Source organism: Oreochromis niloticus, linkage group LG9 (genome assembly GCF_001858045.2).
Source record: "Oreochromis niloticus isolate F11D_XX linkage group LG9, O_niloticus_UMD_NMBU, whole genome shotgun sequence".
Lineage (NCBI taxonomy): Eukaryota > Metazoa > Chordata > Actinopteri > Cichliformes > Cichlidae > Oreochromis > Oreochromis niloticus.
In genome coordinates this window covers 16996924-17010898 of record NC_031974.2, presented here as the reverse complement: position 1 = coordinate 17010898, position 13975 = coordinate 16996924, and the positions used below count along the sequence as shown (strand labels likewise).

The 13975-nt window shown below is 41.5% G+C and overlaps 1 protein-coding gene across 4 annotated transcripts in view; it reads right to left on the bottom strand.

Moving 5' to 3' along the window:
* The window catches only part of dlgap1b (discs, large (Drosophila) homolog-associated protein 1b), a 95516-nt gene that overhangs the window by 36306 nt on the left and 45235 nt on the right, over window positions 1–13975 (bottom strand). For 3 of the 4 annotated variants that reach the window (XM_005448919.4, XM_019363095.2, XM_003439219.5), the window contains exons 3-4: window positions 9382–10497; window positions 5887–6101 (exon numbers count right to left, since the gene is read on the bottom strand). In XM_005448919.4, the coding sequence (XP_005448976.1) occupies window positions 5887–6101; window positions 9382–10440 (1274 nt within the window). In that variant the 5' untranslated portion in view covers window positions 10441–10497. The remainder of the gene's footprint in view (window positions 1–5886; window positions 6102–9381; window positions 10498–13975) is intronic. The other variant, XM_019363096.2, reaches the window with a different exon arrangement.

The window sequence follows — 13975 nt, the reverse complement described above, 5'->3', positions numbered from 1 at the left end:
AAAAGAGGAATCTGGTTTATCTGAATCACCAAATAATTTTTTGAGCCAAATGTCATGTTTTATTATATCCTTTGTGTTACTAAAGCTAAATGAATTTGATTGAGAAAACAAACTCATTGCAGCTATATAATGCCTGGCAGTAACATACAGTGATAATGGGTGATCTCAGAACTGAACAGAAAACTCATAGACAGAGTCAATTAAACAGAAACTATCACGGACAACCAAGTCCATCCTTGGGATGTACCATCGACAGATAGAGGAACTGGCTGACATAAAGAAATCCTTCCAATAGCTAGAAAAGGCCAGGTTAAAAAACAGCACAAGCCCTGAGCACCAGATCCATAGAAGCAAGAGTCTACTGAAACTGACAGAATCCAAGTTGCAGAGTGTATAAAAGCACCCACGAGACTATCCAACACATAGTAGCAGGATCTAAGATCCAAGCTGGGACAGCATAGACTAACAGGCCCAACCAAGAGGCTGGGACAGTGTACAGGAAAATATGCACATGGACTAGGAATCCCCAAGTCCTGATGGGAGATGTCACGAAAGGTGGTTGAGAACAACAGAGCTAAAGTCCTGTGGTCAGTAGCTGCTAAATCAGACAGGCATAGTGCTGGTTTCCAAGGAGCAGAAGACCAGAGTTGTGATAGATGTGCTAGTCCCAGCAGACAGCAACAAGTACCAGGGACTGAAAAAACAACTGGAGCAGATGTGTAAGTCCAAAGTGGTTCCAGTGGTAACAGGTGCATTAGGAGCTGTGACCAGAAGGCTGGCAGATTCCAGGCACAACATCAGAGGTCTCGGTTCGGAAGAGGAAGTAGCTGATAAAGAAATCCTACCAATGGCTGGTCAAAGCTGGACTGAAAGACAGCACAGAGGCACTAATCGTGGGTGTGGGGGCTATGGCCCCTAAGGCAATCCAACACCTAACAGCAGGGTGCAAGATAGTGGCAGGCAGGGCATACATCTGTGCTGAGTATGCCCTTTATCCTTAGGTCAAAATAGGATGCGTATAGTGGTCCCCGTGGTAATCCGAGCACTTGGAACAGTGACCCCCAAACTGGGCGAGTGGCTCCAGGAGATCCCAGGAATGACATCAGAGATCTCTTTCCAGAACAGTACACAGTACACAGCAAAGATACTGTGCAGGACCCTCAAGGTTCCAGGTCATTTGAATGATTGCTCCATATAATGCATGATAGACTTTTTCAGAGATATTCGAATAACTATCAAATTAAACAACCCATGCACTCCACATGAACACCTTCTGATACTGCCACCACTATCAGAACTCCAACTTTCAAATCAATCAGTTTCCTGATCAAGCATTATGGTGGTTATTTGATTAATTTTAGATATTTTTAAGGAAAAGAAAAAGTCAAAACTTTGGCAATGGTTAAAAGATCATAGTCTTTAGTTTACAGGAGATAAACAACAATCTCCCATGTTACAGTCAGGCGATTTAATCTTCAACACCAACATACACAACCTCTGTTGCTTCTGAAGAGACGTGACTTTTCAGGCTTTAAATTTTGCTCTCTTTCCCAAAATTTCCGACCAGTCAGTGTAATTCATGGTCACAGTGAAAATGTGACAACACAATTCAATAAATGTTACACAGAGTAAATATAAAGTTTGTCCTCCTGTCTATGTTCCACTGTACCTATACTTCCCCATGCAGCACTGCCTACAGTACTGCAATGGTTCACTTGATTATAGAATTGAAACGGTACATATTCTAAAACCAAGAAAGAGAAACTGGTGTGACTCATTCATATCAGCCACCTTGTGTCTGTGGCTGTGGGTGATTCACAGAGGAATCAAGTCAAGGAAGAATCTACCCACATCATTTTTCTATCCACATCTCCTCTTGATTTCCCTGTGGGGCTGATTATAGAACCAATGATGTCTATTGTGGCCACTTAAATTGCAGACCCAGCCAGTAATCAGGACCAGTTAAGGATCGGGGGGAGTTCAGCATATTGCAAGGTGTTCCACTATGAAACAAGTGACATAAATGAAGACATTACGTCAGGAATCTGTCTGTCGTCTGCGATTTCCTCCACATTTCTCGTTCTTTTCTCATAATTCTACATAATTCTTCTTTTCTGTTTTTTACCTTCACATCATGTCTTTTTTTGTGTTTGCTTCAAATGTTTTTCCCCCCCAACCAGTTCTCCCTGCCTCTCCGCGTGACAAGATTTCTCAGTCTAACTGCTTTTACCTTCTCCGCTTTCATCCTTCCCTTGCTTTCCCCTCTTAGTATATCTAAATAAAGAGCCTAAACACGGTGGTTGGAGGGATGGAAGGGTGTGTCTTAGAGATACACAGTAAACATGATAAAATCTAGGCCACAAATAAATGTTGATGGCAAAAAGAAAGCTTGGAGTTTGTGAGTGAGCGAAACAAGAAAGGATGTAATTTTCTCCTGAGCTTGTTGTTGTCTGTCAGAAATAATCCCAACCATTCATATACACTCTTTATCTGCATGCCTTGTGTTTTAATAAAGAAGGAGGTTGCAATTGGACGAGAATTAGCAAATTTCACAACTTCTTAGGAGCAATTCCCAGCTAGTCAAGAACACAATGGTCACAGAATGAGCTCTAAAACATATGGAACAACAAAGCTGATTATTAAATCATTGCGGAGTGTAACAGACTTGTGCCAGCTCCCAAAAGCACCATGTGAAAGCAAGATGTCAGCTGCTCCCGCCTCATTCTCTATCTCCAATGTGCAGCACTGCAGTTTGGTTTGTTCCACTGGGTTCCATCAGATGATGATGGCGTTCCCGGGGCCAAATTCAAGTCATTAGTGGGCCCCAAGCTGTGCCACTTGCACTTACGTAAGGGTGTGTGTGTGTGTGTGTGTGTGTTTGTGAAACCAGTAACAATGACGGAGCACCCACTGGTGTTCTTCTCATCTCTGTATATTACACAGCTAATCAGTCACAGCCTCGTGCAGCGCCATCAGACTGTCCTCAGTTCTTTAACTGTTTCAGTGCAGTATGACGTAAGATATCTCCAATGGTCAGATCATGTGTTGTTATACAGAGTGGTAGTATAAAGAAAGGACACCCTCAAATGATCAACAACAAAAATGACATCCTTTCATTATTTATTTCATAAAAACTAAAGTGATAATGCAGAAACAGTGTGTGAAAAGCCAAGCACAAACCTTCTATTGGAATTAAGAGGGTAAGCATCAGCCACGTGTTGCTAATCAAATGCACTTTAACTGATTGTCAGCAAGTGTGAGCACCTCCATAAAAGCACAAGTTTTGGCAGCTTGTCTGGGGCATTCAGGTGTGTTAGCACACTGTCAAGGAGGCAAGACATCAGTCGTGAGCTTACAGAAGCAATAGTTGCTGCCCATCAGTCTGGAAAGGGTTATAAGGTCATTTCCAAACAATTTAAAGTCCATTACTCTACAGTGAGAAAGATTCAAGACAGTTGCCAATCTTCTGAGGAGTGGAAATTCACCCAGAGCTCAGGCCGTGCAAAGAACAGAGAAACTAAAAAAAAAGCCTCAGACGCTACAGGCCTTAGTTAGCATGTTAAATCTTAAAGTTAGTACAATTGGAAAAAGACTGAACAAGTATGGCTTGTTTGGAAGGGTTACCAGAAAAAAAGAACAAGGCAGACTAGCTTACATTTGCATCTTAACTAACCACAAAATGTCGGGTACAATGTTATTTGGGCAGACAAGACCAAAAGATATTAAGCCATAATGCTCACAGCATCTCAGCACAAACACCTCATAGCAGCTATGAAGTGCGGTGGTAGAGTAGGTGATGATCTGGGCTTGCTTTAAAACCACAGGAATGTGCACCAACTGCGCTGACAACAAACGTCTTTGGATACCAAAATCCAAAATATCAAATATGTCAAAGGTGAGGCCGACAGCTGTCCAACAGCTAAAGCTTGGCCAAAAATGCATCATGCAACAGGACAATGATCAGAAGCACATCACCAAATCTACAACAGAATGGCAGGAAAAGAAAATATTCAAAGTTTAGACCTCTAACTGAAATATTGTGATGGGATTTTAAGTGCTAAATCCAATTGTAAAGCCACAAAGCTCCATGAAGTGAAGCAATGTTAGAATAATAGAAGAGACTGATAGTCACGCAGAAAGTCATTACCTCAACTTACTCCAAGTTATTGCTGCTAAAGACTACAAGCAATTGAGGTGCACTTAGTTTTTCACAGGACTTTATTTTGGTTTAGTTTTCATTAAATAATGAATTATGTGTAACGTGATTTATTGTTCATCTGCGGTCACATTCATCTAATTTAAAGACCTGTTAATGATTAGATTTTTTTTAATGATGAAATGACATTTAAAACCTTAGACTGACAGACTGACTGTACGTAAGAGGGCAATGGATTAAAAAGGCAATTTCTGGTATATTACAACTCAGGTTTTTATATTTCCGGTCCTTAATTCTGTGATATTACAATAACTGGTACTCCCAGAAGTAACAGGGAACAGGATGACATTGCTACAGTGGAGCTGGGGAAGCAAAAAACACGAGCTGTCAGAGACAATCAGACAGGTTGTAAATAAGCCAACAGATAACCTACAACACTGCACTTGGAGGAAAAATTAAAGCGACTACACTAAAGTTGCAGATTGAACTCCCACACTGCGGAGCAAATCTGTGTATGCGTGTTCACAATTATGGTAAGAAGGGTTGGACAGCAAAATGTAATTGATGACCTCCCACCATGCTTCTTTACCATGAACATTAGCACAGTGTTTTAATATTATAGGAATGCTGGCCAAAACTACAAAAGTGGTATGAAATCAAAATGCAATTTCAATCAATTTGAAGTTCCAAAAATTGAATGTTCCACTTGTTTACAAAGAGATTAAGTTCTGCCATTGGGCTTGACAGTGTGGACTAGATAAAATATAAATAAATAAAAATCTTGATGGACTCTGTTACTGCTGAATACTTTATAAACTCATGCTGTGAAAAATAGACCGCAGAGCAGAGAATGCCCTATATAACAAGAAACAACAGCTTGAAACTCTTCAAATAATGAAGCTCAGCTTTTAACATCAGATCATTCGAAAAGAATTGCTTCAAAAGAGAGGGAGAGAGAAATAGCTGATGATGTTCTCAACTCACAATGCATTTCTGAAGAACACAGCACTTACTTCTTTAAAGAGATTTCAGTAGGTGAGCTGGCATTGTGGATTTTAAATTAGGGCTCAGTCGCTCTCAGTTCAGTGTGTTTGTGTATTTGTATGCCAGCTATGAAAATAGAGGCATGTCTTTATTGTTGTAAACACAGAAAAGGTAATTAATCTGTGATCACCAAGAGCCAGGAACTTACACATAAGCCAAACTGCTGCTGGGAGTACGCTGACTAACACTGACTGCCTCCATCTCAGTTGTTTGTTGACTTTTCTCTTTGACTCTCATTCCCTTCATCTCTCCAGTCTGCTTCACTGACACTGTGTAGAGTGACTCCAGGCTTTCGGCACACTTAACACATTTTATTCAGAGGCATATGCTCATTTATAATACAGAGGTAGATCTAAAGTTATACTATGCACAAACAGGGGAAAAATGATTAGTCTATTAGGGCTCAAACCCAGGACAGAAATGTAATCAAGATTTTTTCCCACAGATTAACAACAAACAGTCAAAACACAAAACCACTCACAGCTGCTGCTTCAGATGAGCCAATTTTATTTTTTTAAATCTTTTGCATGCTACGTTAAAGAAAGGGCAACTCTGTGTTCTTGTGTAAACAGCTTTAGTTTACGCCTGGCATTTTTCTTACCTTTCAGATTTATTTAATTAAGAAAAATCCAAATCTTTACAACGAGTAATTTCAAGTAATAATTTGCACCCTGGTACACACTCACTTGAGCGTAGTCATCTCTGTGAGAGACGGCTGCGTGGCCTTCAGGTAGCTGGCTCGTCGTGCCTGGACCTTGGGCGAGGGTTTGGGGCTGCAGTCCGAGTCGCCGCTGTCCTCCTCAGCCATGGCCTTGATATAGCTGCCACTGCGCATCCGCCGGCATGGAATCTCGTCATCTTTCCCCAGCGGAGAGAAATTACTCCACTCATCCTGAGGCACCTGTAGAGACGAGGTAAGATTAGGTAAAGAGGTATTGTACACATGTCACCCTCTGCACTTCAGAGCCCCTGCAGACATACCTACACATGAATCGCGAGCAGACTCAAAAAAACAAAAAAAAACCCAAACCCAATATTTTCTCAGTTGTCTACACTGAACTTTATACCTGAAAAGATTCAGCAGTAACAGCATCAATGCAAAGTCTGCCTTGATCATACCATAAGCCTGCCAGTGCCAGTTGCCTTCTTTTGTCTGTCCTGTGATGCATGCTGCATATCAAATGCAGGGAATTAATTGTTTTGACAAAATGTTGCAGTACCTCGGCTTCTGCGTGCACTCCTGCCTTTTCACAGACACTAATGAAGGTAAAAATAAAAGGAGGTAAAGCTATCTTCTAGCCCTAATCTAAAAGAGAGGGAGTCAAAGACAGCAGACATGGAGAGAGAGAGGGTGGGGGAAACAAAGGGGGTTTTGTTCAACAGAACCACTGCAGTCCTAACGTGAGTGGCTGTTAGGGCACCAGCTCTGAAGTGAAAGAAATGAGATACAGAGCGAGAAAAAAAGTTCACAAGGATCATTCAACAGACTCGTGTGTAGCTAGGAAACCAAGCTGACCTTGATGTCAGGGGTAACTACAGACTGTGTTAACATCTCAGCAACAGTGGGGTGGATGGGGATGTCAAAAGTGAATTATTCTAAGACAGAGTGAAAAAGATTAATTGAAATTTTAAAAAAGGCTTTTAATTTTGCTTTAATCAGCTTTTTGATGGAGCATAAGAGTATGGAGGATGGTGTAGGCAGCTCCCTCTGGGTCGGAAAAAGGACACCAACTCTGAAGTGGCAAAACTGCAGTTCTTCTAACGGCCACTTGGGGCTGGCTCCAAAAGAGAGTCATCGTCAGCTCTTAAACGAACAGCATACTCAAAAAACTGTTTATGGTCTCTGTAGCCAATGTTCCTCTTTACAACAGATGAGGTAAGGATGACTTTTTATAACTCACCCTTTTGGATTTGGTCTTCTGAGCATTTTTAATGCAGTTACTGGAAGATTTATTGCATGCTATGAGGTAGAGCCCATCCCAGAAGTTTGTGCTTCGGTTTTGATTACTCAAATTCTTTTACTGCTATTAACTAATTAGCAGACTGCAATTCATGACTCCTGCCTGATAACTAGGTGTGCTAGTGTTAGACGTTAACTTACTACCCTATCAGCCAAAACTTCAGAAACCAGTTGGTGACATCATCCCCATTTTAATATGCAGTCTGTGGATGTAACCTCTGAATGTTTCATGAAAAGGGTCAATTAAGTGAGTGTGTGAACATCAAACACCGGATTACAAAATCCCATCCCACTAGGTGATGCAAATAGCATGTCTTTTTGTTTTAAGCATTCAAAAAGTGTCTGGAGACTAACTTGTCAGGCTGCTCTCCTTGAAAGCCACTTTTCCCTTCCGTCTCTCTCTCTGGAGAAAAAGCAATGGCTCTTTTAGGCTAGAAGAATTGTTGCCACACTGCAGTGACAACATCCTTCCTTGATCTGCTCAGTCCGTTTTTCAGGATGTTAAAATGCATGGCCATACAGAACTTTGTCTTTTATGTTTCCCTACTCTCGCATTCTGCCTTTTACTTTCTCCATTCATGCACTCTTCTGTTGCCCTTATTTGCACGCCCCCCCTCAAAAAAAACGCACACACACACAGTGCACACACATACACATGCTTTTGTCTATTCTCTCTGGCTTGTCTCTCCATTTCTTTCCTTGGGCCTAAATTTGCAGCTCAGCTCAATGCATGAAAATGCATGAAATCTGAAACACTTTTATCTTTCCCCAGAAAAGTGAAGCATGATCGGTTCCCTGTGTGCATGTGTCCCTGTGTATTTTTGAGTGTGTGTGACCACCATGCTTAGGAAGTAGAGTGGTTTTCTCTTCATTCTTTGTCTGCTAACCTCTGATCTCATAGTAGCACCACACTTTTTCTTTGTAAATAGGATATATTCAGACATTTAGAACCATATACCCAGCAATCCTGCTATGACCAATGCAATTATAATGCTGACAGCTGTACTAATGTAGTTCCATGCTGCAAGGTGCCATTAATGCTCCACAAACAGACTAGATTTGTGTTTCATGTCTTCCTTTACCAGCAGTTTTATACTGTAAAATGTAACACTTTATAATACATTTGCAACTAAGGGCGTAATTCTCCTGTAATTACATGGAATTTCAGTGTATTCTTTTTTCATTTACAATGTAATTAGATTTACATGCAATTACTTTAAGGTAGTTGCACTAAAATACAAGTCAGGTTTTTACACTGAACAAAGAAATAATTATATTGAAAGTAAATGTAAGTTGTGTGTAAGTAATTTTAATTACTTCACAAATTCCTGGTAATTTAGTGGAAAAACAAATAATATTTTCTGAGCTTACAATGTAAGTACACTGTACTTTCTGGGGTGAGGGCTGTATTATGGAGTGTTTTACTGGAAAGGAGACACATATTATTATGCAAGTAATCTTAAGTACAACATAAGTTAAAAAGGATGATTAAATAATAAAAAATGCATCAACATAATGAAGATTAATTAACGATGTAGCAAAATAAAGCTGTAAAAAGGCTAAATTAATCCACTTAATAATAAGGCCCATGCACCTTGAAAAGTACAGCGTATTTACAATGGGGAAATATTCTTAGTTTTTCTGCGAAATTACCAGGAAATTATGCAATATTTAAGTAATTGTAACTGCATAAGTTATTACAAGTACTTGAGTTTACTTAAATTTACTTACATACTTAAATTTTGCTTCCTGTAAAAATCTGAGTTGTTACAGCTTTATTCTAAATTATCTGTCTTTAAGAATTTGTATTTCAATATAATTACATCATAATTTCAAATAAAATATGCTGAAATTCCATTGAATTACAGGGGAATTAAGCCCTTAAACCCCAGCCATATAATTATAAATATTGTAAATATTTCAGTGCATTCAACAACCACAGAGGATTAGATGGCATGTGATGAGTCTGAAAAATGTTTATGATTATATCAAGAATAAATTCAACAAGAGATCAAAGCTCAGGGGACTGAGATGAACGAGTCTGGGTCGCTGCGACCCTGATTAGTCTTTTTCCATCTCTCTCTCTCTAAATCACAATGACGCATGGAAGCAAACAAATGCAGATTTTGTGCAGAAAAACAGAAACATGGAGGAGCGGCTCACACCAGATGATGCATGAAGCTTGACACATTAGAGGTGGGGCTGTTGTTAACAGTCCTACCTGAAGGAAGTGGCAAGTGCGTCCCTGCTCGGCTTTCACCAGAGCTTTATCTAGGTTGACTGAGGCCTTCTGGTAGACTTCTCTTGCTCTGCTCACCGTCAGAGTAGAAGACCACGAGCTCTTCTTCAGCTGAACTTGGCCATCGAGCGCACTCATCAGCGGCAGCCCTCCACCGCTGCCCCCCGAACACGTTGAGCACTTCACATCGTTGTTGCTGCGTGACGTCTTGAGAGACTGGGCGCTGATAGTGTTATAGGACTCCATGAAGTACTGCGACTGGGATTTTTCTGGATGACGCCCCATAGTCATGACCCCAGAGGGCAGGCCTCCACTGCTGCCCCCATGTTGATGATGGTAGAGGCACACCTCCCGGTCAAGCGTGTCATCTGAGCTCCAGTAGCCTGAGATGGCAGAGCGCATCTTAGGCTCCGACTTGGAGCGGTCTTTGCTCTTACTGCGCTTGCTGTGCTTTAAGGTGCCAGAGGATGATGGTGGATCGTCAGGACTGGATTTGCTGCCATTCATCCTCCCACTTCCTCCTCCACCAGACCCTGAGGGCCCCTCCAGGGAGTGTGACTTGGTGAAAAGCTTCTGGACAGAATGAACGAGGTGGCGGATTCGACCGGGGCTGTCACTGCGTTGGTGCTCTACAGCAGTGCGCTTATACTGCAGTGTGTGGTAACCCTCACGCCGCAATGGTGCCTGGCTCTCAAACTGCTCTAGCAGGTTAGAGGGGATGCGATTGTTGTTTCCTCCTCCACCTCCCTTACTGCTCGGCCCAGTGTAAGGCACCACAGCACCACACTCCTCCTTCAGCTCATGGTGGGAGCTGTAATGTCTGCGAGGGAAAGTGCAGCTGGCCAGATCAGGATAGGTACTGCACTCAGACTGGAAGGAGTTCCTTTGGGTATAGCAAGGGTGGTCAGCAGGATGAGATTCCCCAGAGTTTAGGAAGTAGGACCGACGATCTGAGTGTCCCAGGGTCATCGAGTCGTAAGAAGGGTCGCAGGTCACTGTGTGATGGTGACTGCGACTGCTGGACAGACCTTTCATTGTCATCGTGGCCAGGTCTTCAACTGCTGCCGCAGGAAGTCTGCAAAGGCCCAGAAACTAGCTCTGCAAAGAAATACACAGCCATGGGAAAGAACAGACAAACAAACAAGAACAGAGAGAGACAGAAAACAGAATTATAAATATCTTCTTGTTGCATACACTTAAAAGCACAATTTAATGTTTTCATCTGATTTTATTTGAGTAAGATGGTTTTTGGCAGTCCTTCACAGTTGAGAAAATCTGATGTTGACAGGCCTTGGACCTATTCTTGCCACAAAGTCTTTGATTTTTGCCCTTCAAAACTTCAAAAGGAGGATTTCTAAATATAGCAGCCATTTGGCATGTTGTCCCAGACACCCAGATCTGTCCTCAAGCCTCTTCCTCCATTTCTCTGTTTGGTCTACTATATTTCAGTGAACAAAAAAAAAAAAAAAAAAATGACAGTGAATCAAGGAAACAGAGAGAACTAAAGCAAGAAAAAGTAGCAAGAAGAGATCAAATCTATTTCAAGTGTGTGCTAAATTTGTTCAAGGCTACTGTAAAATGAAACTTCAATGGAAGTCAAAGATACAAGAAATTAGGGATGGGATTGCAGCGACTTTACCACAACTGTCCCCTGTCTCACAAATTGAATCCAGTGCTTTCATGTTTGGGTAGCACTAAAACAAAAAAGAAAACATATCTATTTTTGCTTTACAGCTTACCTACTCGCTGAGTAAATATGCACATCCCCACACCCACAAATACAATCAGTGATCACACATCCCCTCTATACCTCTAGTTCTTCTAGGGGGAAACCAATTGGCCAGTAAAACCCAGCTGACAGCTTCTGAGCTGGTTGAGGCGACTGCAATAAACGGCCTTGCCCTTACAGGGTGACTAGAAAAGAGCGGCATACATCAGCACCCTTAAACTGCCTTCTTTACCCATGTGGGGCTGTGGCTGGCTGGTCGGTGAACCCACACCGTTTCCAGTGGACTGGAGGTATAGCTAACAAGACAATAATCGGAGCCCACGCACCTCAGGGTAGCACAGCGACAGCAGTGAGGCTTAGCCTCAGCAGGCAATTCATTACACTGATTTACAATGCAGTACCAAAGGCCACTAAGGTATATTTTATTTAAAAAAAAAAAAAAAATGGAAAAAAAGGGTTGGGAGTTAGGGCGGGAGAAATGAACATAGGACAAAATGATGGAGGCCGAGCAGCAGAATTAAATATCGTGGCAAGCGTTTACTTCACTTGAGGACATGGTGTTGGGTGCATGTGAGGTGCAGTTATGTGCATGGCTGTACTGTTTAGAGATTTATTATTTTCTTTGACTGTAAACTAGGTGCTACATTAATTGAAAAACTGGGGGAATAATTCATGTAATTTCCTTGTCTCCGCTAAACCAGAGGATTAAATCATTCAGGGAGAGAATTAAGCAAATAGATTTCTCTTATTGTATGAGTGAAAATGGAAAATCCACAGCGGTCAGTCCCCACCCCCACCCACCATCCGCAACACACTCACAAGAGTGAATTCACATGCAGCACCCACTGCATACAACAAAGACATGCACAGTGTCCACTTCTTGCAGAGCACTTAAAAAGTGGGCTGTGTCCAACTAAAGGTATTCATTGCAGTTGACAGAGATCTCTTCTGTTGGCCACTGAAGCACAGAATGTGACCTAAATAAAAGGCCCTCGCGGTGATCCACAGCAGCGTGTTTGTGGCACAGCTGTCTGCAGAGCTGCGCTAAAGCTGAAAAGCTGAAGTTGGGTCATGTTGGCTATCTGCCTGCTAGCAACAAATACCCATGCACACACACACACACACACACACACACACACACACAAATACATGTTAACCCAACAGACTGCATATACATGCAGAATTTTGATGCTGCTCGCTCGTAAAGAGCAGTTTATCAACAACACAAAGAGGATCTGGTTGTAACAAGTTTGTCAGGTATGGCCTTCAGTTATATGCGCTCATAGACACCTGTGGTTATGTATTATGCTGTATGTCCACTGGAGGTGACTGACCCAGTTATGTCTACCTGTCTGGGTAGCCAACCACAATTTTGTGTGCCAAAAAACCCAAAAAACAAAAACAAACATGCTGAAGAAAGTAATAAAATTTTCAGTTAAATACTGAAGTAATGATTTTTGTAGCAGATTTAACTCATAATCTTTGATTTTATTAAATACAGTTAGTTAGCTAATTGAGCAAATCAACTTCAGGAGTTAACTGTAGTGTCAACTGAACCGTGGAGTAGGGGTCTTTATGGCTACATGGTTTCATTGCAAATGTAGCTTATCTTTTATTTTTGCACACACTAAAAGACGGGAGTCACCAAAGTGCAAGCTCCTTCATCACTTCTCACAGTGTGGAAATATTACATAGCAGATGTTCTATTGCTCTAATTACAGGACCAGTAATCATCAATATGTAAAGAAAAAGCTTGATGAAGGCTTAGCTACGAGTGTAGAGTTGCTGCTTTGGGTCTTACAGTGAGAACAGGTGCTTAAAATCATGGCGTCCACAGCATGAAAAGCAAGAAGCAAACAAAAGAACATCAAGAAATTTGAGAGAACTTGTTCCTTCTACTTTGTGTAAACAGCCTCTAAAAACCACTGAGAGTTTATTACATTTAAAGTGATTGCTGAACAGCAAGGTGTGCAAACAAAATGCAGGAGTAGATAAAACAAGCCAGGCTATGAATGTTAATGCTCATTAACACCTGTGCTGCATCAGCACAGCGAGAAAAAAATCTATTTGGATGCCAGCTTTCTTTGGGGTTAGATGAGATGAATGTAAAATAGATTTTTCCTCATCATCTAACAGCGTAAGCAGGCAAGGACGCAGCGTCACAGTGGCAAAATCTACTCTTAATTTTCTTCTACCTCACCATTAGTGAGTCACACTTAAACAAATTTTTAAAAAAAAGTGGCATGGAAATGCAAAGCAGCACTGACTTACAGCACACCATCTTAAGAAGTGTTGGAATCAATAAGCATTAGAGTGAGAAGACTACTGCAGCTTCTGCTGGTGAAAAAATACCAAGCCGCTGTACAGACAGCAGACAGTCTATCTTCCTCAATCAACACTGAAAACTAGTTGCTGGATGGAGCTCGGGGCTTAGAGAGCCTCCATGAAGCCTTTAGAGGCTGCAAGGCTACAGAAAGTCTTCACTTCCCTCTTGAGCCTGGGTAATGCTGTCTCCAAAGAAAAAAAGAACATTACCAATCTCCTCTCCACAGGAGATCAAATCACCACAGCAAATCTGGCTCATACGTGTGTGTTTGTGTGTGTATGTGTCTGTTTCTAATCAAAAGAAAGAGTTCAGCGCTTTACCTCCAGTTTCCAGGTCAAGTAAGGTTCTCCTTTCATCGTGCAAATGTGTGCAGTTAGGCATACTGCATAATATTACTGACCAGACAGGATGTAAAGGTGAAGATGCTATAGACACAAACATATATTTTTTATTGCTTTCGATGTGTAAGACATAAAAGGGCAATAAGTCTTTACCCATGTGATTTTCTACCGCAATGTATG